General features: G+C 39.7%; 1 protein-coding gene across 1 annotated transcript in view; it reads right to left on the reverse strand.

The window, feature by feature from the left end:
* ints2 (integrator complex subunit 2) overlaps window positions 1-23481 on the reverse strand; it is a 40616-nt gene extending 17135 nt beyond the window's left edge. Inside the window, exons 1-14 of the mRNA XM_015379031.1 lie at window positions 23205-23481; window positions 20502-20811; window positions 20260-20398; window positions 18566-18668; window positions 16585-16698; window positions 15727-15857; window positions 12565-12735; window positions 9536-9756; window positions 9291-9416; window positions 8460-8531; window positions 4248-4362; window positions 3696-3764; window positions 2180-2314; window positions 526-702 (exon numbers count right to left, since the gene is read on the reverse strand). Of these exons, the coding sequence (XP_015234517.1) occupies window positions 526-702; window positions 2180-2314; window positions 3696-3764; window positions 4248-4362; window positions 8460-8531; window positions 9291-9416; window positions 9536-9756; window positions 12565-12735; window positions 15727-15857; window positions 16585-16698; window positions 18566-18668; window positions 20260-20398; window positions 20502-20794 (1866 nt within the window). The 5' untranslated portion in view covers window positions 20795-20811; window positions 23205-23481. The remainder of the gene's footprint in view (window positions 1-525; window positions 703-2179; window positions 2315-3695; window positions 3765-4247; window positions 4363-8459; window positions 8532-9290; window positions 9417-9535; window positions 9757-12564; window positions 12736-15726; window positions 15858-16584; window positions 16699-18565; window positions 18669-20259; window positions 20399-20501; window positions 20812-23204) is intronic.
* Window positions 23482-27881: the final 4400 nt, after the last annotated feature.

The raw sequence follows: 27881 nt of genomic DNA on the forward strand, positions 1-27881 counted from the left end.
CAGGTGACATAATTTTATTTTTCACTTTTACTCGATGAACTATAGCTCTGGTGAATTTCAATGGTGAAGTCCTCTGGAAATCTTCAATAATTGTTGTTGATTGCAGATGTGTCTAGTAGTTCCCATTGATTTAGCTTGTAAAGCGGGGAGAATGGCGCTAGGCTTACCGCACCGTGACGTCACTGTCGGAAGATGTCAGGAGTGACGTGTTAATATTTTTGGGCAAAAATTGCCGCCCCCAGACTCAGTGATTAACTTACTGATTAACACTAAATTCATTAAATCACAGTGAACGTATTAGTTTTAGGTATAGATAATGATCCATTGATCATTCCTTGCCGACTGGACGTTTCCTTTAAGGAATGTACTAAATGCCTTTTATATTATTCTTCATTGGTTGGAAACAGTTAAAAGTTTTAGGAAAATCAATAAATCTTGATTTTCTTTGGAATTCCAACACCACATTTTTTTTTTTTACTTTTTTGAGATCAGTTTTATTGATGGTACTGATCAGGACCGACTCACCCCTGCAGAACTCTGAAAGACGTTGAGGATCTCCTGCTCAGTGATTGGCTGATTGGTGGCCTCAGGGTTGGCCTTGGATGCTGGAGTGAGGATGGAGTTGATGTAAGCGTCGATCAGCGGGATCAGCTGGGTGTGGATTGGCGTGGTGGTTTCGCAGAGCTGACGATAGATCCAGTCCTGGAAGGTTCACAAACAGTGAGCTCATTTTAAAATCTCCTGGGGTTTTAAGGATTTCATGATGCCTCTGGTGGAGCCAACTGTGCTGTATTAGAACTTCCCAAACGATCCCCATTCCTAAGGGGCGGATCTGTTCGTCCGGTTCAATTTGCATGTTTTCTGAAGCCAAAACAAGGCTTTGTTTTTGGTCCACTTTATCAAGCTTTGAACTCAACGCTATTTCTGACATTTTGAATCTAAAAAGCTTCCTGGATGGGAAGCAAAATGTCTTCAAACTTGGAAAAAGTCCAGAAGGTTGTTTTTTTTTTTACTTTTTGCAGTGACTATGACCTGGAGGACTGAGAATCTTCACCAGCATATTAAACACAAAAACATTTACTGAAAGACACAGCATCACTGATCCTCCACCATGTGGAACATTTGGCTCCAAGTCTTATTCCAAATATTCATACCAAGCATGTTTGTTGCTACAATGCAAAAAATGAAATCTACCAAGCCCATTTTGAAAGAAATGTATTTTTCCTTTTTTTGAGCAGATGAGCAAGATAATTTGCTGAGATAATAAGATGATTCACAATTAAAATAAACTCCATTATCTTATTCTGGGGGATAATATGTAATTATCTAAGTTATTAAGGCAAAAAGACTCTTTCCATTGGCAGATCATCTTATTTATTGCCTAAATAGACTAATTTTAATGAATGGTTACTTATTTTCAGATGAGTGTTTGCAGTGAATAGGTGAAATCAGTCATCGGTAAGTAAGAATAGAATGCAACTGTTATTGTTATTACACTGTCACGAGTAGAGAGCAACAAAATTAGTTCTCGGCATTTAACCCATCCCCTTTGGGAGCAGTGGGCTGCCATTTTGCCATTTTGAGGTTTCTCCCTATAAAAAGGGAAATTTTCCTCTCCACTGTCACTACAAGCATGCTTAGTGTGAGGGATTGCATTCGAGCCAACGAGTCAAATCAATCAACTGGTTTTCCTTAGATAGAAAACTTTACAATTCAACTAGATCATCCAGTCAAATTAATTCAAAGTGCCTTGAGATGACGTGTTGTGAATTGGCTCTATAGAAACTGAATTGAATTGAGTTTCTTACTACAGCAAAGAAAACATTTCTTTTATGGGGCAATGCTTTACTAATGACCAACACTTGACCCAAAAGTCCCCCTCCTCTCTGCATTTGCGTAACAGTGAGCTTTTAAGATTTCATTAACCCCCCCGCCTGCTGTGTGTATTGGCTTAATTCAAATAGAGGCCAGGGTCTAACAGAAACCAGCCTGTTGGGTCATATTCAGAGACATGTTAGCATTAATCATTAACAAGAAGCTAAGTGAACACTATCAACTCTAAAAAAAAGTATAGAATACTTTAAGTACCTTCGTTTTAAGAAACATTAAGAGAAAGCCGACATGGTTTGCAACGTTTAACCTTGACTGAACGTCGTCATATCGTCGGCGTTAGATCTACCTTAATGGAAACTTTGTGCTTGGTGAAGGCTCTGCTCCGCAGCAGCTGGTAGATGCAGTGGATGGGAAGAAATCCTGTGATGTTGGCACTCAGGTTGTTGGTCACCGCGACCCTCACAGCGTGAGCTGTAACCACCTTCACAGAAACAACACAACACTTTATCCATCAGCTCACTGACTGCCTCTCATCATCTTCCAGCTTCTTTTCTGAAACGATCGTCTGAACATCTTGACCTATCTGGTGACCGTTTGGTTTATTCCTAGAGCCTTTATCTATAGTCAACTAAACATTTTGAAATTTTCCAAATACCTGAACTTAATTATTCAGAAGGATCAAATTCATTTTAGGTCATGGGGAGAATTTTAAAACCCCATTAAAGTTTCTGCTCTTTTAAAGGAAACAAACAGATCAGCATTAAGTTAAACTTTTATTTATCTCTGTGAAAAAGATTTAATCAAAGGTAAATATCAACAATTAACCAAAGATTTAAGAAAAGGATAATGTAATTGAGGACAAAGTTATTTTCATGATTCCCAAAAGTTCCTCTCACTCCATTCAGCTGAAATAATATCAGTGAGATGTTTTTTAGCCTCTAACCATGTGTGACATCGATCTGAGGAAAGTTGCTAGAGATTAGAGCTTCGGTCCGGCTCAGGGTTACCATTTCTACCTCCATGTGAACTGGCTGGGTTTTGCTGCAGAAAAGCATCCCCAAACCATGACACTTCTGCTGCCATGCAGCAGAGCTGGCAAGAAGCTACTTTTCTAGAATTCAGTGTTTGGTGTCAAATACTTATCTTATATTTTCTAGGGCAAACTTCTTTCTGGCCATCACATTTATCTCCTTCTATACATAAAAATAAAACTCTTTCTTCCTAAAGGCAGAAACAAGCATGTTTTAAACTATAGTGGCTGTTAAAACTAATATTAAAACATTATTTTTCCACATATCACACCATAGAGGTTCCTAAAATGGGGGTTGGGAACCCACAGGGGGCCAAGAGGTACCAAGTGGAAGGTCCTGAGATGGTTATTACATCACTGTGATGTGGTTTCTGAGGTAAATGAAAGGCTAAAGTATATATCGTACCTTGAAATAAGTAGATGTCACATTTCTTTTTTTATCTCACAAGTAATTTCGATATAAAATGTATCCAATAAATTTTTTAATTCACAATAATGAAATTACATATTTCATTATCAATACTACATTTTAAAGAATCAAATAAAAAATTATACATAATAATATGTAAGTTTAATAATACAAAAATAATAATATAAAAGAAAAAAAAACTTATTTTAAAATGAATTTCTTTATGATTTCTATATTTTCATGTTGGGGGGGTCACCAGTCTGTTGCATTGTTTGTTTGGGAGGGGCCACAGGCTGAAATGTTAGGGGCCCCTGTCATAGAGAGGCTGGGTGTCCTTATGTTTTTAACGTCGCTGTGGAAAGGAGGCTGTTTAATAACTGTGAGCGGGAAATGCACACGGGGACGGATGGAGAGCATAAATACCTGTTCGGTGAAAATCTCCTGAGTGAAGATAGTTTTCATTTTGCTCAGAGAGCTCGGCTTGATGGCGATCTGTGAAAAGATAAACACCCCCCGGACAAAAACAACACCAAAAGAAAGAAAAAAACAATGAGAAACAGCGACGGCGTTAGGCTGGATAGGAGTGAAAACAACTTGCAGGCAGCAGCGCTGGTATTTTGTAATTCCCTCCTTTCATATTTCATAAGAAAACTCTACATGGCAGGCAGAGCACTGAATTGAAAGGAATGCCCTGGGGGTGGAAACAAGCAGGCTCTAAATCCAATTACATTACACATCTTAGTGGAAAACACACTGAGACAGGGAAACTACTTAGGACACAGGGAGGAAACAATAGTTCACTTAATAAGTAATAAAATGGCAAATTGGCCACAGGGTATGATGCATCTTGTTTGACGTATGTAGGCTGCAAGTGTTTCATTAGCGTTTAGTCTGTATGCACTGCTGCTGCAGACGGGAGGGCACTACCTGGTCAGTCAGACAGATTTATTGATTCAAGACTCCCCCCCACCTTACCTTCATCCCCAAAGTAGAGCACACCAACTCAATAATGGAGCTGAGCTGGTTGCTATGGAAATACATGGCAACCAGTAATAGCATCTCTCCAAAAGAAGCCGATACGCCTGCAGCACTGTAAGGAAGAAGACACACAAGCACAAATATGCAATGAGAAGCGGCCGGGGATGGGCATCGGGTTTGGTGCATAATCCAGGATTGAATTTTAAATATAACATATTCCCTGCAACAATCTCCCACTCCAGAAACATCATCAGTGTGGAGCCTGTAAGTGGAGAAATTCTGCAGTTTCTACCCTAAAGTCACAACAAGGACGTTTTTATTCTCTATGCAGCCATCTTACCTGTTCTTCAGTACTTCTACTAGTTTCAATAAACTGAGGCTGTATTATTTCTCAAGAAACATGAACCGGATCATCAACTGACCCAAACAGCAATATCCTATTCAAAGCTCAGCTGAGACAAGACTCAGCTTAGACCGTTACTGAGTATTGCAGGCTAACAAAGCACCCAAACGACCCCCCATTCCAAAGGGATGGACCCGTTCTTCTGGTTCAATTTGCATGTTTTCTAAGCTAAAACAAGTTTTTGGGCAACTATTTAAAGCAGGGGTCCCCAAACTTTTTCCTGTGAGGGCCACATAACTTTTCCCTTCTCTGAGGAGGAGCCAGGGTCAGTTTGTAATAGAAAAATTGTGACGGTTGCAATAGTGCCTAAATTTTTGACGGGATTTATGTCTTTATGACGGGATTCATAGTGTCTCTGCAGGTTATATTCTTTGAATACCGCCACCGCCTCTTGATAGATGAGACAGACAGCCTTTTCTTTGCATTGAACCAAAAAATAATCGTTTGTCCAATTCAGGTTAAATACCCTGCATTCTGAATCAATTTTTCTCTTACCTAATCTTTTCGCCATTATTTTTTTATTTTATTTTTTTTTTCTTATTTTTAACTTGTTTTTGATTGTGTGTGATAAATGTACACTTGCACCTTAATTCTTATTTATCTTGATATACTGTATATACCTTGATATACTATATATATATATATATATATTCCTAATGCACCTTTTTCCTCCTTGTTGCACCTTCTTTAATTACTATGCCAATACCAGTGAATTTCTCCGCTGAGAGAACAATAAAGCTCATCTAATCTAATTCCGTTCTCTCTTTACCTTTAAGAGGATTAGGGCCATTCAAAAGAAAAAAAGACTATTCAATTCTGACTTTTTATTCCTCAGAATTCTGAGACAAAAGTCAAAATTCTGACTTTTGTCTCAGAATTCTGAGATTTAAGTCAGAATTCTGAGAAAAAAGTCAGAATTGAATAGACTATTATTTTTTTGAATGGCCCTAATCCTCTTCCGTATCTCTTTGAGAGGGGCGGGTTTAAGATTTTTTGCTGGGGGTTTTCAGATAGGGGCACAGACCCCAAAAGGGTGGAACATTGTCACGTTATTTGGGTGTATGAAACAGTTACTAATAGTCAATAATGAAAAACTTCATAATTAAGGAACATTTTATTGCAAATGTCCAACTTTATTATCAAATACAAAAAAAAAAAAAAAAAAAAACACTTATATGAAAATACTCTCTGGTATTGTTCAGGGGGCCGGACCGAATGTGGAGGTGGGCCGGATCCGGCCCGTGAGCCGTAGTTTGGGGACCACTGACTTAAAGCTTCAAACTCAACGCTAATTCTGACATTTTAAATTGAAAAAGCTTCCTGGATGGGAAGCAAAACATCTTCAAAATTAGAAACCAAGTCCAGTGGTTTGTTTTTAGTTTTCTTTTTGTTTTGGAATTAACAAAGAGCTGTTCATTTTCTTTGTTTTTGTTTTAATTTCCTGAAAAATTTTATTATATCATTAGTTTATGTTATTATTATTATTATTAATTAAAGAGAAACGTTATATGATTGTATGGATGTTATATGGATAGTTTTTTTTTTTTACTTTTTTGGAATGACTCTGACCTGGATGATTGAGAATCTTTGCCAGCATTAGCTTCTGTTTGAGGACCTTCTTTACAAACAGACAATACTATAGAGCAAGTAAAGAGAAGCAAACAATCTGACTGTTTTCTTTCTTTTTTCCCCACTATCTATTTATTAATAATTATATGTTTAGCATAAGAATTAAATTAAATATTATAATCCCACTAAATAACAACCCATTGATAAGAAGCAAAAGAAATCAAAGGTCTAAAGTCTGTAGAGCGAACTGGGCCAAATGTCTGTCGCTTCCAGTAAAGTCTAACTATAAAACCAGTGAGTATTAATTCGAGAACCTCTAAAGTTAAAAGGTCAAACTCAAAAGAGTAGATGAAGAGAAAATAGAAAAAGTAATTTATAATTGATATTTAAGATGTTATTCTGGAATCAGAACAGCTTGAATCCTTCTGAATCAGACAGTATTTCTGCTCGTCTTCACCCCTCAGAGGAGCCTGATCAGTGGGAGATTGCTCCTCCCCAAATGCAGGAGCAACAGCCTGCTGAACTCATTTGTTCCCAAAGCCATCAAGCTGTACAACTCCTCATTTGGAGGAAGGAGGAGGTGACAGGAGGAGGGACAAAGGTCAGCACCCCCCTCCTTGGACATCCTATGCAAAACATTACCTATTGTCACTCATGTGTGAGATTCTTTTCTCTCACTGTGCAATAAACACATGCCGACTACTGTATAGTCTGTGTAACTTTGAACTTATTGATATGGTCAGTACATTTTTGCAGTACAAGTGCAATAATCCAAATCAAATACTGCGTAGTCTTTCCCTTAGCTCTCTACTGTGCAGATACTTTTATATCTAAGGGAAACATATTCCAGGAAATTACAACTTTTTCTCTTTTTTATGCTCTTTTGTACTATATACACTCTTTTTATAATGTCTGCTGTATTTTCATATTTAATGGCATGTTGCTTTACCTCTTTGTACTCTAAATAATGTAATGGAACCAGAATTTCCCTGAAGGAGTAACCCCAAGGGATATAAACAGTTGAGTTTAAGTCTAAGTCTAATTCTTGTTTTCAGCACCTGGAAATAAACAAAAGCTGATCAAGGTTTGGTTTTTTTTTACATTAAAAGGGAAAAATAGTTTCTCAAGGTTTCTAATTATAGCCACGTTCAGGGGAAAGTTTGGAGTTTTTAGTATCATGAAAGGTTCAAGTTGTGTTTAAGAAGCTTTAAGGTTTCAAAGAGGCTTTTCTTTAAACATCGCAGACAAAACGGCATTTATTTGGTCTGAAAAAATCTGATTAATCATTGAGGTAAACATTAATATTGAAATAATAACTAATTTTAGAAGAGTGTAGCAATAAATACAGAACTGTAGGTAAAGAAAATATATTTCACTTTTAAGACCAGAAACCCTCCTTAATCTTTAAAGAGGATAAATCCAGAACTCCTCACATAAAATTTCTGAGAATCAGATTGGGTTTTTATTTTTAACACGTTTTATCCTATAAAAATGCTCTTAAAATATAGAAGGTCTCCTTTAAGATAAATCAAAAAATAATCAGTAAATAAATTGATTAATAAAAGAATCAATAGCTGCAGCTAAAGTTTCTCTCAATAATGACAACAAGGAAAATATACGAGACTCAAAGACCATGTCTAATACCGTGGGAATGAAAAATATAGATAATTAAAGGCAAAAAAATAATATTTCTATTAAGATGAACTCAGCTTATCCCAACCACAACACTGAACTCATTTCTCAATAATATCACAGATAACAGTGCAACACAAATTACCCACATTAACGACATTTCACAATATTTGAAAATCATCTCAGGTATTGTTTTAATGTGCAAAAATCCAGAAATATGAAGTTACTAATTACAAAATAAACAAACACTTAAAAGGGTACTGCCTTTAAGTATCAATATGTTTTTTTTCCTGTTAAAGGGGAGTTTTTCCTCTCCACTGTCGCTAAAAGCATGCTTAGTGTGAGGGATTGCCTTAGAGTCGATGAGTCGATGCTACCAACTGGTTTTCCTTAAACAGAAAAATTCAATTTGACTGTATGATCTGATTGAATTGTAAAGAGCCTTGAGATGACATCCGTTGTGAATTGGCGCTATAGAAATAAACTGAATTGAATCAAGTTTCGACATTTCTGTCAACCCTAACTGCAGCCTTTATTTAGGCAATTGTAGTCTAATAAAGAGCTTCTGACAAACTGTAAACAAAAGCATATGTGAAAGACTTTACCTTTCAAAATATTCCTCCTCTTTGATCATCCAACTTAACCACATCACCATGAGCTGTTCTTGCTCTGGAGTGCTACAAAAAACACACAAATTAGGAGCAATGCAATAAATGTGAGAAATAAGACCAACATTTCAAAGAAAATAGAACAACATGGTTGCAAACAGACTCAGGTGATGTTAATGAAGTCCCATTGTTTGCAGAAAGAAGCCTCATTTACACTACCCTCTGCAAACCGATCCGTGCCGAATTTGGATCAGTTAACATTGCATGATAGCACGGTTCCTTGCCTCCTAGTGATGATCTACTGTACTACCGCTCTCTAGAGGTGAACAAACAAATTAATCTGGTGGAGCCCATAACATTCAGGAAGTTTGCAGAGAGTCAGATGAAGAAGGCAGCCTAGCCTAGATGGTCTAATCAGGGCTTACAGACGCAGGAAGCAACGACAGACGTTGAGGTTAATTATATTGCTCATTAGTGGAAATCGTGTGGCGAGGTAGGGAAGCTAGTATTTTTACGAATGTCTGAAATTTAATGATTACGGAGGCTGACTGTAAGGAGATAATGCGGTCTTCTCACAAGTTTTTTGTTATCTGAGAACCAAGCCAGAACTGAACCACGCTGAGCCCTACTGAGGATCTAGTACCATGTTAGCGTGGTTCGTTTGTATCTGGTATGGTCCGGTTCAGTTCTGCGTACCATTTAGACTCAACAGTTATCTCGGTTACTGTGCTCGGACCGATCTCTGCATGGTTTCAAAAGGGTAGTCTAAATGGGGCTGTTAGTAAAAAGTGCATGCTGCAAAACATAGAGAATAATAACTTGAAGTACCTGACCAGGGTGGGGAAGGCCAGCAGTTTGCAGAAGGACAGAGAAACGAAGCGAACTCCAGCAGGAGTGGCTGGAGGCCGGCTGGTCATCAGCTGCAGCAGCTGCTCTGCTTCTTCATCCGTAGGCCTGAAGACGAGTCCAATTAACAACACAACTGTTTTATTTGAAACATCTGAGGGCTCTAAAAGAGGCTAAACACTGACTGTGGAACCAGAAAGAAAGGGCGCAGGTGTAATGCCTCTCACCTGAGACCAGCGATGCCCATGAGCGCGCAGTAAAGTCTCAGCAGAGCGCTGGCCTTCACCACGTGCTCCTCCCTGAGACCAGAGTAACCCGAACCACTCTCGTCTTCCATGTTAGCGTCATTGGGCACGTGTGTGCTGCGCGAGCGTGGCAGGATGGCCACCAGTTCCAGCAGCAGCTGTCTGCGCATCTGCCACAGCACTGAGCTGCTTTCTCTCTTCCTCTGAAAGCGGACCGGAAAGAAGAGGAAAACCTCAAGAGTCAACATCACAGCATCAGCAATAATGAATACAACTTTTATTCTCTAAAATACTGGAAATAATGATTGAAATAAATCAAAGATCAAATCATGGATGAAGCTTTATGGATAAATGTTATTTTCCAACAGGAATAATTTATTTCTGTCAAGATGAGACCAAATAAGTAGAAAAATTTTCTCAGGTTTTAAACACCTTTACATTCAATTCAAGCACTTTCCAAAACCAGTTTCCCCAGATTAAAGGACCAGGTGCAGCAGATTACCTCCTGCTACCATTTATATTATACCATTTATATATTATACCATTGTAAGCAGGGGTCCCAAAGAAGGGGTCGGGACCCTATGGAAAGTAGCCAGATGGTTTTCACAATCATTGTGATGTAATCACCACATCACAGTAGATTTAATGTTTATTCATTTTGTTACATTATTCAAATGTTAAATAAACAAATAAGTTCTAAAATACAGAAACAAATGTTCCATTAAATAATTAAAAACACATTTCAAATGAATAATTCAATCATTTAATGTTATGTTATGTTGAAAATAGCCAGGTGCATTTTTATTTTTCAGAGACACTGGATGGAAAACCCCTGACTGAATTTACAGCGACATAAATCAACAAATTAAATGGCAGATGAGAATGAAAATGAGTCAGCATGGTAGTGGGAATATTCAGATTGTATAGAAATCCTAATCTGACCCAGTGGTCTTTTATGCTGAACTGACTGATGATTAGAGTGCTTGCTGTTTTTTTCTGCCAGATAAAACGCAGCATCGCTGCGGTGGGATCTAAAACAATGATCCAACTGTCCTTCCAGCTGCCCTTAACCAACATTACCTTAATTTACTTATAATTATTATTATTATTATAAATATTACTAATACTAGTATCAATCTGATGCTTAACTACACAGTCAATTACATATGACAGTAGCTAAAAAAATTTTAAATACCAGCAATCCAATTTTAGACTGAACTGGATTGAAAAGAATAGATTGTAAATCTTGAGAATCAATACTTGATACAGTAGCAGCCATTCAAAATGGCCCTACGAAGGGATTTTGCTCCCAGCAAAATCCCCTCCAACTTCCAGCCACTGGGGGGACACAGGGTCTGACCAGCAGATGACGTGTCTTTTAGATCTTAATGTCCACAAATCATGACAGAAAGAATGTTTTAGTACAAAGATTGATGTTTAGAAAGAAATTAAAGGGGGACCAGCAAAGGTGCAGCCAAAGGCGCATCAAGGAAAGTGGGGAAAGTTTGAATGGCTACTACTGTATTTCAATCAATATTCAGGCTTTCTTAATACAAGTTGCCGCAATGTGTTTAAAATGTCAAACTTGAAAATACAAAACATTCAAAGACGTTTTTATTTTAGCCCAAGCTTTAATGTCAGCTTGAAGTTTCTGCATACAACCAAGAACTGAAAACAAGAAGGATGATAAACTAAGTTGTCAGAATGAGTTGTTTAGATTTCTACATTGTCATTAATTCAAAGTGCTTCAGTTTTAATGTTAATCATTGCTGTTTTGGTTGGACGCAACTCCAGCTAAAGAACCTAGCATATGTTATCTACCCAGGACATCGATTTTTGCAAAATCGATGTTTAGGGAATGAGATCGATTAGTTTTATAATGACGCATGTGACGTCACTTTCAAATGCCGACCCAAGTAACACACCGCTCAGCAAGCTGTCCCAACTGAAGTCTGATGTCTGGAACCATTTTGGATTTAAAACGGCTAAAGATAATGTGCTGGATATGTGACATTAAGGTGGCTTCCCTCTACATTGATGATTAGTGGCACCTCGCATCTCGTGCTACAGTCCAAGATGGCTTCAAGCCAGACAGCTTTAAATAAAGCCAATAGGTTGACTGAAGAGATTAACAAATGAAGGCTGACCAGCAAACACCCTGTAGTTGATACAGACAACGCTGCAAATATGGTTTTTGCAGTGGAGATAATGCAGCTAATGAATGTCTGCTGTGTCACGTCTGCTTGCTCGAGTGAGACTTCACTTTTTCACTTTTCGAAAACAAGTTTGCACTTTTGAGACAGTTTTGTACACATCTCAAGTTTAAACTGTCTGATTTACAAGTTTGCACTTTGTGTTTAATATGACAGGAAAAAATAAACAGTTGAATCGATTTAGAACTGTATGAATCGAAATCGAATCGATTCAGGACTTTGGCCAAAATACCCAGCCCTAGTGGTTACGCCATTTGAAATGAGTGTACCAACATCTAGTGGTTTAAAAAGTAGTGGACTTGAAATTTCCCAAAATGCTCCTTGAAAGTAGTGATCATACATGGTCACTAGACGGGCAGATATATCCCAGAATGCTTTCCATGCAAAGAATTATGGGATTTACTGTCACTGTGCAACTAATAACAAAGATGGCGCAGGGAGGAGTTACGTGACCAACAGAGAAAAAACAGTGATCATCTGTTGGAACGGTCAGTTAACCGATTTCACTATAAAGTCCACTATTTAGTCCCCGCTCTTTATAGTGATTGAGGGATTTAGGGGCGGACGTTCGCAGACAGCTAATGTCTTATTTAAATGTAGTAAAACTAAACAGCTTACAGTAATTTTAATGTATGATATCTATATTGAATATTTTTCTCCAATATTAGTTCTATCTACTGGTATAACTTATCTTGTATTGCTTTAATAAAAGCTTTTAGGTCATGTTTACACTTTTCCTCATGGCTGCCTGCAGAGGAACAAGGGGTGAAGCTATGGGGCGACCCACTTCCTGCTCACCTGTTGTCCGTTGCGAATGAACATGCTGAACCAGGTACGGACTTTGCTGTTGGTTCCCAGCAGCAGACCGCTGACGTAGGACACCAGCGGGCTCACCGCCTCGTCCGCCGTATCGGGTTTGTAGTCCAAAGTGAGCGCCACGCCCAGACCAGGCAGGTGGCACTCCTCCACCTGGACACAAGGGGAGGAGTAAATATGATGATCACATGTTAGTGCTTATGGAGTCCATCTCGATTAAAAACTATATTTAAAAGCTAGTTTTGAAATAAAGAAATGCAACTTTATTTTTCATATATAGGAAGACCTAGAAACAATAAAAAGAAAAAACTCTTTTTCAGATGTTTGTAGGAACCCAGAGATTGGGATCGCACCATGAAACGCTACAAAAACTAAAATACTTTGCAGGAGACGAGTCGTGCTGAGACATCATTCTGCAGAGCAATGAATTTTCACAGCCTCCTGGGGCCTTGTTCAATAACTGACCCAACCATGTAACCTCCTCTAGAGGAGCAACGGAAGCCAGAAGACAAATTTCTCCCCTCAGGGTTCACACCGCAGCGTGTATCACAACATAAATCAGCGAGGAGACAAATCTCTCTCGCTAACCTCTACCATGAGAGTCCATCTTGGTAGAGAAAAGGGTTGACAGGGCAACAGAGCCAATTACACAAGTTAGTGATCAGATTTACACCGTATATCAGTTTAGAGACCGGGTGTTCTTTATCGTTATTCCAGTCTCTGTGCAAAGATTCAGCATTTCACCAAACAGAGACTCTTAGACTGAAGCATTTACCGTGTTTCTACAAACAATCCAATCTGGGCACATAACCATGCCCTCACACAGAAAGGACAAGATGTAGAAAAATGTGCTAATAAGCTTTTCTGGCATTTACCATTAATAATAACACAGGAACCTTAAAGAAAACAGAGTGAGCCTGATGCAAATGAGACTGAACCAAACCAAAACATTTCTGGGAGGCTGCAGATTTACACCGTCTGCTTTTTATTAGGAGCCCTTTGTTTTGTTTGTTTCTACTGTAGCAAAGAAATGAGATGTTTATGTCATTTAGGTCCAATTTATCTAAGCGTTTCCCACAAACACTGAATGCAACAAGGTTGATGTTTCTAAAGGAACAGAATAATTTAAATCAACAGTAGCGCAAAACTACGACACCTCCTGTTCTCTATAGACTGTTAATCTGTTTGTTTTTGTACAGAGAATATTTGTTATTGGTTAGAAATACCTAAATATTATTATTCATGCTTTCTGAATCAGGAGGAGACCTCCCAATCTACCTGACCTACATCAGGTGACACATCTCACAGATTTAGGAAGCTTTCCCTTTCCGGACAACTTAAAATATCCTCTGGAACATTTACTTGTTTATTTAGTTTAGTTTTTATAATATATAACATTTATTTAAAATCTGAAACATTTGAGGGTCAAAAGAGAAACACAGAAAAGGTCTACAGTACAGACCAAATGTTTGGAAGCACCTTCTTATTCAAAGAGTTTTCTTTATTTTCATGACTATGAAAATTATAGATTCCCACTGAAGGCATCAAAACTATGAATTAACAAATCTGGAATAATATACGCAACAAAAAAGTGTGAAACAACTGAAAATATGTCTTATATTCTAGGTTCTTCAAAGAAGCCACCTTTTGCTTTGATTACACTTCGCACACTCTTGGCATTGTCTTGATGAGCTTCCAGAGGTAGTCACCTGAAATGGTTTTCACTTTACAGGTGTCCCATGTCAGGTTTAATAAGTGGGATTCCTTGCCTTATGGGGTTGGGACCATCGGTTGTGTTGTGCAGAAGTCAGGTTGATTCACAGCTGATAGCCCTACTGAATAGACTGTTAGAATCTGCATTATCGTAAGACAAAAGCAGCTAAGTAAAGAAAAAGGAGTGGCCATCATTGCTTTAAGAAATGAAGGTCAGTCAGTCTGAAAAATTGGCAAAACTTTAAAAAGTGTCCCCAAATACAGTCACAAAACCATCAAGCGCTACAAAGACACTGGCTTACATGAGGACCGCCACAGGAAAGAAAGACCAAGAGTCCCCTCTGCTGCAGAGGATAGGTTCATCCGAGTCACCAGCCTCAGAAATTGCAGGTTAACAGCAGCTCAGATTAGAGAGCAGGTCAGATTAGAGAGCAGATCAATGCCACACAGAGATCTAGCAGCAGATTCTAAAACAACTGTTAAAAAGAGACTGTGAGAATCAGGCCTTCATGGTAAAATAACTGCTAGGAAACCACTGCTAAGGAAAGGCAACATGCAGAAGAGACTTGCTTTGGATAAAGAACACAATGAATGGACATTAGACCAGTGGAAATCTGTGCTTTGGTCTGATGAGTCCAAATTTGAGATCTTTGGTTCCAACCATCATGTCTTTGTGCGACACAGAAAAGGTGAACGGATGGACTCTACATGCCTGGTTCCCACCGTGAAGCATGGAGGAGGAGGTGTGATGGTGTGGGGGTGGTTTGCTGGTGACACTGCATCGTGCAGCAGCATGCTATTCCTTCCAGTTTGAGTTTGGTTGGACCATCATTTATTTAAACACACCTCCAGGCTGTGTAAGGGATATTTGACCAAGCAGGAGAGTGATAGGATGCTGGGCAAGATGACCAGGCCTCCACAATCACCGGACCTGAACCCAATGGAGATGGTTTATGGCGAGCTGGATCGCAGAGTGAAGGCAAAGGGGCCAACAAGTGCTAAGCATCCCTGGGAACTCCTTCAAGACTGTTGAAAGACCATTTCAGATGACGACCTCTGGAAGCTCATCAAGAGAATGCCAAGAGTGTGCGAAGCAGTAATGAAAGCAAACGGTGAATACTTTGAAGAACCAAGAATAAATGACATATTTTCAGTTATTTTTACACTTTTTTGTTTAGTATATAATTCCATGTGTGTTAATTCATAGATTCAATGCCTTCAGCTTGAATCTACCATTTTCATAGTCATGAAGATAAAGAAAACTCTTTGAATGAGATTGGGTGTCCACATTATAGTAATATATATGAGGTAAATAGTAAAGCAAAGTTGTTTTATTTCTTAAGTTAAAGTGGAAACCAAGGCAAGTAAAGATAAACCCCAGAAAACAGCCCCGTTTCATCCTCCATTGATTGGAATTATAGTGCGACTTACCACCATGGCTCTGATGTTCAGGGCCTGCGAGGGATTCATCTGGCAGAGCTGCCTGAGGGCTTCGGTTCTGCGCCGACCCCCCACGCTCTCCTCGTCCTGTCGTTCTCCGTTCTTGATCAGGCCTCTGCAAACTACCACCAAACACAGCCACATCTCAGCACCTCCAAGGCATTTAGAGGACTTTCCCTTTGCTGTGTCACAGCCTCGTCCTCCATTAGCGCTTTAAACCCCAGAATCATGACTCATTTGCCGTCGGAGGAACGATTCTAATCTCATCAGGGAGGCATTATTTCATTTTCCCTTCAGTTCCCCCTCAGCAGACAGCTTATAAAGTAAAATGTTATGACTGAATAAGACTGTGGAACGGCCTCAAATCATATCAGTTTCCTCTCTCTGCGAAATCCAACATCTGTTCTATGTATAATAATTTTAAAAAACTCAGTAAAGTACACGATGATTATCAGCTGATTGATTTAAATAAAGTCTTTCTAACCATAATGCCAAAAGGATTCCTTAAGGATAACTGGTACGTACTTCACTGACTTGGCCCCGTCTGAGATAAGGAGGCGCTGGAGACAAAATATCTCCTTTAATTTGTTTCTTAAAGCACACACAGCTCCATCTGGAAGCCAGAGGATTGAATGTTTATCATCAAAGGTGAAAGCAAACACCGCTAGGGACGGTGGCGGTTTATAATTAACAGGGCGAGGATTTACTGGAGTCATGAAAAAGTTTAATTTGCCTTAAAAATATTATAATAAAGCCAGCCACTAGTGACCATATCAGTCCTGCAAATGAACCCGCTACTCGTTGACACAGTCTGCAGGCAATCTGTGCAGTCCGCCATGATGGACCTACCTTCATTGAAGCTGTCTGGAACGTTAGCGACCAGCAGGCACATAAACCAGTCGCCGTTGCGGACATGAAGCAAAGCCTCTGCTACGTCCACGATGGGCAGCAAAGAAGGCAGCTCTGAGGACGCACAGGGACACAAAGAGCGTCAACATTAACACGCAGATATACTCAGGGATTCATTTTTTAATTAAACCTGATGAGATTTTATAGGAAAATTGGCATAAATGACAATTACGTTTTTGGAGATTTGCAGTATTTTAAAAAGGGTTGACAGATGATAAAAGATACAACTGTCATGATCTTTAAGGCAACGTTTACAAATTTTAATTCAAGCAAATAAAAGGTTATAATAGATCACAAACAGTATCGAGATCACATACGTTTGGTGCAATTAACAACTGGTAAATCTGATTTGAAGAGAATCAGTTAAAAGCTCCATGTTAGCCCGCTATATCAACTCAAAAGCCAATTTAGATGTTGTTGATTGCCCTGCTGGAGCAACAAACTGTCCTCCATCTGCTGACAAGAGGTTCAGTTTAATCAGGGGTCAAAAACATGGGGCTCTTGTGGCTCCCTGAAGCTTTTTCAAAAATTTATGAAAATTAATTTTTTTATTTGTTTATTAAGTCCTAGGGAAGACATATTTAAATGTCAAATCATTCTGGCTAAAACATGTATATAAATGTACTCTTTATCAGACCAAATTGTCCCAAAATGTAGAAAATTTCTATCTTTAAAAAGAATCCTGTCTTAAAATCGGTGGGTTTCTAAGTCACCAATTAAGTGCTTGTGGCCGGAAGCATCTTGCTAACCAATTAGCAACTTTGTGCTAGTAGGTTCCCAATGGGAAATGACATTGGGACCAAGTAGTACTTAGCAACAGCACTGTCTAGGAACGCTATGGACAGCGAAAACATGCAAGAGGAGGAGAGTTTAGTGTCGGAGGTCGTGGATGAGTCTCCTCCGTCATCCATTTTTTATTTAGAGGAGGAAAGCGGGACAAAGATGTTGTGGAAGAGGACGCCAGGGCGGCAGAAGCTTGGTTTGGTGTAGAAGACTTCCAGCCGTACATGTTTGAGCCCTTGCCTCGCAACGCTGCCAGTTCTGTTAGCTCTACGCCTGCTGAAGACACAGACGTCCATCCCCGTGAACACTAGGACGCAACTCAAAGGGAAAGGAAAGGATTCTTATTTCTTATTTCGACCGTTGCGTATATTAGCTGCGACATATGAATTAAGACGCTATGACTGAAAAAATATAATTGACAGATGACCGTTGATATATGATTGGCCGAATTTATGTGTTCAGGCTGACGTATAACTAACTGGCCTGCATAAGATAGCGGGAAAAAAAACAACAACAAAAAACACAGATTTTAAGACAGGATTTTTTTTAAAAACAGAAATTTTCAAACTTTTGGGACAATATGGTCTGATACAGAGTACATTTATAAACATGTTTAAGCCAGAATGATTTGACATTTAAATATGACTTCCCTACAACTTTAAAGGTTTAAAAAGCTGTATTGGCACATACCAACCTTATAAAATAGAATGGAACGGAATAGAATTCAACGTTACTTTCATTGAAATGTCAAATATAAAAAGCATGGGGGAGTGGTGGCCTAGTGGTTAGGGCATAGAATCCTGAGGTTGTGAGTTCGAAACCCACTCCAACAGACTGCCTATCCGGCTCTGAGCAAGACCCTTAACCCCACACTGCTCCCCGGGCACCACACCATGGCAGCCCATTGCTCCCCAAGGGAATGGGTTAAATGCAGAGGTAAATTTCTCAAATGTGAGATCAACAAAGTTCAATTATAACCCATTATTATTATTAACAGCCAAAATTCCTGCAATGAGTAAGTTCTGAGAAATCAGCTCAATGGTAAGAACAAGGTCCAGGCAAGTTCAAATATTATTATTAAGCAACAAAATGTAGTTTATCTCCGACAAGACAAAGACCAAAATGTGGATTTTATTACCTGCTTGTAAAATACAGAGGACATCTGCCACCTCTTCCAAATACACGGGGCTCTCGAAGAGCTCAGATGACTTTAAGAAAAACTCCCCGTTGGAATCTGCCACCTGAGAAACAATATAAAAAAACAACTTTGAACATCTGGTTTAGTTTTATTTCATTCAAGTATTTTATTCAGCAGCTCTTAATTAGCAGTTTTGCCTCATTACTGTTAGGATTATTCTTATTGATGATGTGTGAGTCTGTTTAACCCTAATAATTCCTGCATGTTGCATGTCAGAACTGATGTTTTCCACCAAAGTTTATCTAATTAAGACAGCTCCTCTATCAGGTTAAAAAAATCATCTTTATTATGCAGGTGGCAAAGACTTCGGGATGGAATGAGAGCGGTGTCCTCGATCTACTAATGAAGTATAATATTTACATAAGGCTTGGATTCCATGGATGTGTCCTCATCTGAAAACCTGTATGACGTAATGATGTGACGATGTGGAATACTGGAGTTGTATAAAAATAAAATGGTTCTTTAACTCTGATTTTAGGCCACTTCATGAGATGTGAGCCCGATTGGTAAGCTTTGCCTTCTGTAACCCTAAGCAACTTCTCTGGTCTGAGTAAGATTACAATTTCTGTCAAAATCTGTTGTCATGCCTCCTGGTTATCTAATACATATATATTATGAAGCGTTATTTAAAGGTTTTGTCTTGAGTGATCTCTTCTCAGGAAAAGAACCGCTTCAAGGTGTAACCTTTCATTGACACTAGCCAACATTTTCTAATTCAGTAGTGTGGAACTGTAACCCACACGTAACGCAGGTTCAGGCTGTTTCTCAATTCACAAGAACACTAGTACGGACTCGTGTCCTCGCCAAGTATGTTCTTGAGAAGAACACAGGAAAGTCTGGACTTGGTGAGAACGGAAGCACGCAGCATAAATATGAATGGGTGAATTGGAACAGAAGCGTACTCATGACGTCACCACATGCTCGGCTCATCTAGAGCTGCATTTCACCTCCTGTTATTATGGGTCTCTAGATAATAATAAATTATTACTTTTTCGTTTAGTGGGGGAATAATAATGAACAGTCAGATAAACACAAATCAAATTAACATTTTGCCAAATGAAAAGCCAGCGGTCCTTCACACACGGCTATGCAGAGAGAGGGCTGCTGCAGACGGACTAGGATTAGACCTGGCTGCGGTTAGCCTCGGAGGTCCGCTGGTTGCCGCAGTCCTCTCAACTTCAGAAATTTTTTTTGAACTTACGCATTAAATCAGTAAACGAATCATGTAGTGATGCTTTAATGTATATATTCTCGCCTCAAATGATCTTAAAACATCTTTTTATTGAACAACAGCAACAGAAAAGAGAACTTTTAACTTTCAATGGAGCGCTCCATTGAAAGCTGCTGCTGCCGCAGTGCATGCTGGGACAGCGGTCAATCTCAACAACAGACAAGTCTGCTCTGATGCATGCTGGGTATATAGGGAGGGGCGGGAACAACATCCGGGTACTTTTTCCATTCTCGGTCTGCTTTTCTTGTGAATTGGAACAGCACTAGGACGTTTTACGCGGACATGAGAACACACAAGTACACATATTGAGAAACGGCCTCACTAAAACAAATGAACGTGCGTCTATAAATGATGGTTCCAGTTAAAAGCTTAGAAAAGCTTCGGGCCAACGGCCTGTGAGGACCTTATTCATGATGGCCAGCAGCTCGCTGAGAGTCAAACGGAGCCTTCTGAGGGGATCGCTGTGTTCAAACTCCAGGGTCAGTCCATGCTGCAGCTGCGACACCAGGATGCTTTCTCCATTGGAGCCACCTGCCTTGTGTCTGGTTAAAAAATAAATAAATAAAAAATGATTGTGAAAATGGACATTACAGTGGACACTAGGCACAGATTAACTCGTAGTAAAAAATCCCTCATCAGCAATACCTGAGCTGCTGTTCCTTCCGTGCATCCTGCTCCAAAGCATGAAAGTCCACAGAGAGAAGCGCTACGATGGAGTTGACTGCTTCCACTCCAGACAGCAGGCGCAGGATCAGCTTCTTATCCTGCGCCCATGACTGACTCTGATCTGCAGGGGCACATAACGCCATCCTCACCAGACAGGGAAGCAGAAGCCTGAGCTCGGGGTCACTCAGGGCTGCGAGACGAAGCACATCAACCTTCTGCATGGCTTCGAAGGCGAAGGAGCTGACAAACTGCAGCCCCGCGCTGTCCGCCATCTCGGTTCACCTAATTCCTGTTGGAATCAGGCAGAAAACAGACTGAGGAGCCATGAAAATAAAATGTACAAAAAAGATTATTGGCCTAAAAGATTGATATGCTTTGACTTTTTGTCATTCTCTAGTCAACAAACTATTCATTTATTTCTAAGAAAGATAAAGTGAGCATACAAATGGAGAAGTTTTCAAATGCCAATTTCAATACAAGAAACGTCTAATGGCCTGTTTAGAAAAAAACAAAAAAAAGCCAAAGCATCTCAGACTCTAACTTCATTTACCCTACCCTCTGCAAACCAATCTGTGCGGAGATTGGTTCCTTGCGACCATTTACACCCCACGCTGGCACGGTTCCTCACCTCCTAGTAATATTACGCCGCCCGTAATATTCAGGAAGTTTCCAGAGAGCCAGGAGAAGAAGGCTCAGTTAAACAGAGTCGGCTTTTGGGAATTGGATACGACAAACGATAGTCTAATCAGGGCTTCCAGATGCAGGAAACAACTACAGAAGTTTTTTCTGCTAAGCAGAAGCTTGTATTTTTCTGAAGGTCTGAAATTTCATAACTACGGGGTAGTGTTGCACCGATACCATACCAGTATCATGCGGGGCACCCGTTCCAGCACTAAAATGGTGGCATCTGTATCGGCGAGTACCGCCAAATAGGGCACTGATACCATTTTGAAAGCCAAAAGTCTATTCAACTATAGTCACCCATTCCAGGTAGGCAATAAAAAGTTCTATTGGATTCACTTTGTATCAGTCTTTTTCCTGCTTCACAAAGGTAGGCAGCAGCTTGACAAAGCCATGATGGCAATTATTTTACATCCCAGTAGTATGCAGTTCTTCATATGTACACACACATCAATTTCAAACAGATGGTATCGGTATCGGCCAATACTGCACAGCCAGGTATCGGGCCAAAAAATGGCATCGGCGCAACACTACTACGGAGGCTGACTGTAAGGACATGACACGGTCTGCTCATGTCCTCTTTGTTATCAGAGAACTGAGCCAGAACTGAACCGTGCCGAGCCCTACTGATGACATAGTACCATGTTAGCGCGGTTTGGTTATGTCTGGTGCAGTCCGGTTCAGTTCTGCATACCATTTAAACTGAACAGTTACCATGCTCGGACCGATCTCAGCATGGTTTCAAAGCGGTCGTGTAAATTGAGCTTTTGAATAGGCCATGCATTTGGACGTGAACTTGTGGGCTTTTTTATTAGGATTCTACAGCAAAACCCAAGTGTGCTTATTCTGTGTAGATTTGAAAGTAGAAAATAGAATTTATGGCCCCAACAGTTACGCAAAGATATCTAGATCAGACCCATAAGACAGCTAAAGCCCACCAGACTAGATCCACCACGTTGTTTATGCTATTAATAAAACCAAATGTCCTGGCACACAATTACTGATCGTCATCGTCATGTTTTCTTACTAGTTAATTGTATTTGTCCTCAGATACTTTGCTTTCTATAAACAAAGTTCTTGAGCTTTGCTCATTTAGAAAATCCCCCCTACTTCATGTTGTGAACCAGGTTCTGATTGAGGGTTTCTTAAACTTGGATTTTCTTTGTCGAACAATAATATATTTAATGAACAAAACATTTTGGTGTGCCCTATAATAAAACAAGTAAAGGGTCCTTTCCTGTGCTTTTTAAGAAGACTTTAATGCAAATCAACATATCTGTGAATAATTATACGGTGAATAGAGATCTGTCATTTAGAAAAAACAAATAAAGTATCTGACGTAGCTGTGGTTGTCATAGCAATTTGGGATCCAATATCTTTGTTATTCTGTGTTGGAGCAGATATATTTGTCTCTTATTCTCACAAATTGGACATTATTGACCCCGACGTGATATGAAAACGCAAACTTTAATCACAAACTCCCCACCAGCCTATAATGTTTTAAAACCAATCAGAGCCATTAATAACTATAAACAGAGAAGTATAAGCCAACAGCTGTTAGTTATATACGTTAACATGATGATTCTTTTATATCTAACACCTTAATTTGGTGACATTTTAAAGTAAAAGTCTATAAAAACTTTTGAAGCATGTTTGATCACTCAGATGCAGCAAAACGATATTTCTCCATCTCGTTGCTAACATGACAACAGTGCGACGTTAGCTGTTTTATTTACTGATAGTATGATTTTAAGTAACGTACAAGTTGGGTAATAAGTTGGCTGACAGACATATTTTTAAAATGTTGTGTTTTAAAGCACGTATGATATTGACCTAACTGTATATTTAAGGTTGAGCTAACCGTTAGCCGTTAGCTAATCCACCTGCGGCTGTTAGCATGCTAATGCTAAGTGTGACAGAGGTCGCGTGGGCTTCATGGTTTGTCTCTGCTGAATGAAAGTTCAGTTAAACTCGCGTGTATTTAGACATCAGGCCGCTTACCTGGATTATTGGAAGGATGCAGCACCGTGGGAGAATAAAGAAACCATCGAGGCCTTCAGACCTCGGACTGGGCTGCGTCCTGTCAGCCGCTGTTCTCCTGAAGGGCTTCGGAAGAGCGTTTCTTCCTATCCGGGGCTGTTTTTTTGTTGTTGTTGTTGTTGTTTTTTCAACAGATTTCTTAATCCCCTCCACGTTTCTGTGGTTTCTTCTCGTATTTGTAAAGTTGATGGTGTTTTCTAAAGGCAGTGATGCAGAGACTGACAGAGAGCAGCCTGCTGGGACTCAGCTGCTTCCCACATCTGACCCACTGCTGTGCGGTTCATTCAATAACAGAAGATATATTTTTATACACATAATTTTTCATTATGTCAATTATTATTGGTTTTGCATCTTTTTAATCAGTAGACAAAGCAAACAAACATCACTTTCATATAAATTTAACATAATTCTAAAGTAGCAACACTAGATATAATCCTTGCATGTCTATATATTTTATTTATTTATTTAAAGTCTGGAGGTATGGCTTAGAAGTCGAATCTCCAAATGTTCTTACCAAATTTGATTGATCTATTTTTGTTTTCTTAAATAATTTTTATAAAAAAAATACTTATTACGTGCTTTCAAAAAAACAGAGGCTGTGAAAAATGAGTGATGAGTGAAGTGATGATGAGTGCACATCTTAGAACAAAATGTGATTAACTGATGTTAATCTGAGCTATGGAAGATCAAGAAGTTATTTGGTCAAAAAAAATAAATAAAAAATTTATTTCATGAATTCAGTGTTCATCAATTAAAAAATTACATCAATGGATAAAATCGATAATCTGCGATATATCAGCCACCCCTCGTCCTCCTGGGTGGGGTGTGTATCTCCATCTCCATCTCAGGTCCTCTACCAGAGGACTGGGAGCTTGAGGGTTCTCCTCAGGATCTTAGCTGTCCCTAGAGCTGCACTCTTCTGGGCTGAGATCTCTGATGAACAAAGGCGCTATAGTCACTGCGCATTTTTATTTCTGTATTTAACCTTCATTTCACCAGGAAATAAATCCCATTGAGATTTAAAAACCTCTTTTCCAAGGGAATCCTGGCAAAGAGACAGAAAAGCTATATAATAAACAGAGATACATTATATTAAATGACATACATAAAAAAAAACATATCAAATAAAACAATTACAGATCATAGAGGCTGCTTCAAATTATTTAACTTTCAACTTAAAAGCATTTAAAGATAAAAACTCAGTCAACTTTCAAAAAGAAAATCCATGCACAAGGAGCTGCATACCTTTAGCTCTCTTCCCAGACCCCTTGGTATTTTTCCAATTTCTCGTGTTCTATTGTGTTTCNTGCATACCTTTAGCTCTCTTCCCGGACCACTTGGTGTTTTTCCAATTTCTCGTGTTCTATTGTGTTTCCATCATTTGGGATTAGTGTTGCACCGATACCAGTATCAGGCAGGGCCCCGATCCAGCACTAAAATGGTGGTACCAGCAAGTATCAAGTAGGGCGCCGATACCATTTTGAGAGCCAAAAGTTTATTCAACTATTGTCACCCTATAGGCAATAAAAAAGTTCTACTGGATTCACTTTCTATCAGTCTTTTTCCTGCTTCACAAAGGTAGGCAGCAGCTTGACAAAGACATGATGGCAACAGGGGCGGAGCTAGATGGGGGGCCAGGGGTGGCCATGGCCACCCTTGCCCAATCATTGGCCACCCCTGTGGCCCCGCTACCATTTATTCCCTATAATACAGGTGGTGGCAGCGGTAATACACTTAAGTGGAATATTCTAACTTATTTAACATTTTAATTTTCTATATCTAAACAAAAACCTGACAACAAAAACCTTGTGGCTAATTCTGCACATCAATATACTAACATTAAAGATAAATACAGAATTCATGCTCTTTTCAGAACTAAATTTTGTCTAATATGGGGTTAAGAGGAAATTATGTCTTTGCAAGTCATCTAGGAATCTTCACTGAAATCAGAGATAAATGACTACTTTAATATTAAGTAATCCATTTAATGTAGATATTAGTACACGTAAATATACATTTATGCTGAATGATTAATAAAAGTAGGTTAGTAATGACGACTATAAAGATGTTCGCCACAGAACTCAAAACTGAAAGAAGCTGTCCACTACAGCTTTAATTTAGACAGCATGGATGTTTAAATATATGCATCTGTTTGTTAGCAAAGACAGTAGGAAAGTATAGTTTGTCTTTATTTAGAAAATATGGATGTTTTGCTCATTCATTTTCCTTTTGGAACGGTGTAGTTTGACCCTGAGGTTCTGGTACCTATCCGCTTTCGGCCCCCCCTCTGTGTATATTAGTTATTGCCTGGCCACCCTTATTAAAATGTTCTGGCTACGCCTCTGGATGGCAATAACTTTATATCCAAGTAGTATGCAGTTCTTCATATATACACACACACGTCAATTTCAAACAGAAGGTATCGGTATGGGCCAATACAATACAGCCAGGTATTTGTTTCGGGGCCAAAAAATGGCATCGACACAAAACTATTAGGAATGGCCACGTCCATCACTACAGCCGTCCTCTGCTGCTTATCAATGATCACATTGTCCGGTTGGTTGGATACAACCAGTTAGTGTGTATCTTGAAGCCCCACAGGATCTTAGCTCTGTTCTTCCCCACCTTGGGAGGTGGCTCCCATTCGGACAACCAGACACTTGGTTATGACATTTCATGTACTCCTTTCCTGCCAGTATCTTCCACCCTGCTGTGAGATGCTGGATTGTTTCTGGGGCCTCGTTGCATATCCTGACCTGGGCTCTTGCCTGGTTTGGTAGATCTGAGCCTCTATTGCTCTGATGCTCAGTGCCTGTTCCTTGTGCTGCCATGATCACAGCTTCTGTAGTCATTGGTAGGATTTGGTCACTTCAGCTATCTATCGGTGGTACATCCCATGCAGGGATTTTTCTTCCCATGGTGGTTCCTTCCCTTCCAGCTTTCCACTATCTGAGACATTCACTGAGGGCTTCATCCCTTTGGTAACCTTCTTGATGTATTCTTAGGGAGTTTGGATGTTTCATCTTCAATAGTGGCTCTGATGCTCACTATGCCTCTTGCTTCTTCTTTACTTTTACTGCACATTCTGGATTGGGGTGAATCCACCATGCATAGTGAGCAGCTTCCTTGTTTCAACATCAGTGGCCTGAAGTTCCTCCTTGGGAAAACTTATGATCCCAGCATGATATCTGATTACTGGAAAGGCATCGCTGTTGATTGCCTGGACCTTGTTCTTACCATTGAGCTGATTTCTCAGATTTTACTCATTGCAGGTATTTTGGCTGTTAATAATAATAGTGGGTTATAATTTATCTTTATTGGTCTCACATTGGAAAATGTACCTCTGCATTTAACCCATCCCCTTGGGGAGCAGTGGGCGGCCATCACGGGGTGCACAAGGAGCAATCAGGGGTTAAGGGTCTTGCTCAGAAAGCCAGAGTGGAAGTCTAGGCCGCCACTCCACTCTTGTTGCTGCTTTCCCATTCAAAGGTACCTGTAGCTCACCTCTACATCTCCTCCCCTCTGTTAGTGTGATCTCCTCTTGGTGAATTAATAACAATAATAATTGAACTTTATTGATCTCACACTGGAGAAATTTACCTCTGCATTTAACCCATCCACTTGGGCAGCAGTGGGTTGCCACTGTGCAGTGCTCAGGGAGCAGTTTGGCTTGAAGTTGGCTTAAAGTGTGGTTTTCCACACCCCTATGGAGTTTGCAATAAAGGCTCTTAATGTGCCGTTTACATCTTCATACACCGGGATCTACATGTGGCATTGAGTCATAGGCTTTCTTGTAATCAACCCAGGCTGTGCACAGGTCTGTTTGTCTGTTTCTGCAGTCTCAAGTGACTCTTCTGTTAGCCATCAGTTGGTGTTTGGTTCCTTTGGTGTTGTTAATTGAGGAAGTTATGTGCTCTTAAAAGCTGTTGCGCCTCTGGGCTTCCTTACGGTTCTTTTCCTGGGAGCAAGTTAGTTACTACTCTTAACTCAAACTTGGTAAAATCATATAAAAAAGGACTATAAAACAGGAGTACAAAAGTAACAGAATTTATTCCAGATCAGGTTGTTACAGGACAGAGAAAAATGCTTGGAGCTTGCACAGCTGTGGGCTCAAAAATCACGTCCGCGAGCGTCCAGCAAAGATTGAGCCCCGAACAAGGTCATCTCCTGCTTCTTATACCTCATGAGTCTATGTGTTGCATCAGGTGGATGCTTAGCTGTCCATATCAGAAACTGACACGCCATCAATGCCCTGACCCATATGCAGCTTGCCTGTATGCCTCAGGGTTACAGATAGCTCTCCTCTATCAGACCGGCTCCAAGATGTGCCCATATCCTGTGTATTCTTAAAGACACAAAGGCTGTCCTGATTAGATGACCTCCATACACACAGTGACATCCACAATGCGAAGGAAGGCCATCTACTCTCCGACTCTAATCCGGCTAGCAAAGTAACAATGCACATGATGTATAAAGCATAAACCTAACAGTGTGTTTTTCCAATGCCTTTTTGCATGTCATAGTTAAGTGCCCTCTTCCATCTGCTTGACATGAAACGCAGCTTATCTGCTTAAAGGGATAGTTCGGTATTTTTGACATGAATCTGTATGGCATCCCCATCACCAGTGGCATGCAATC

Source organism: Cyprinodon variegatus, unplaced genomic scaffold (genome assembly GCF_000732505.1).
Source record: "Cyprinodon variegatus isolate N-32 unplaced genomic scaffold, C_variegatus-1.0 Scaffold184, whole genome shotgun sequence".
In the NCBI taxonomy this organism is placed as follows: Eukaryota; Metazoa; Chordata; class Actinopteri; order Cyprinodontiformes; family Cyprinodontidae; genus Cyprinodon; species Cyprinodon variegatus.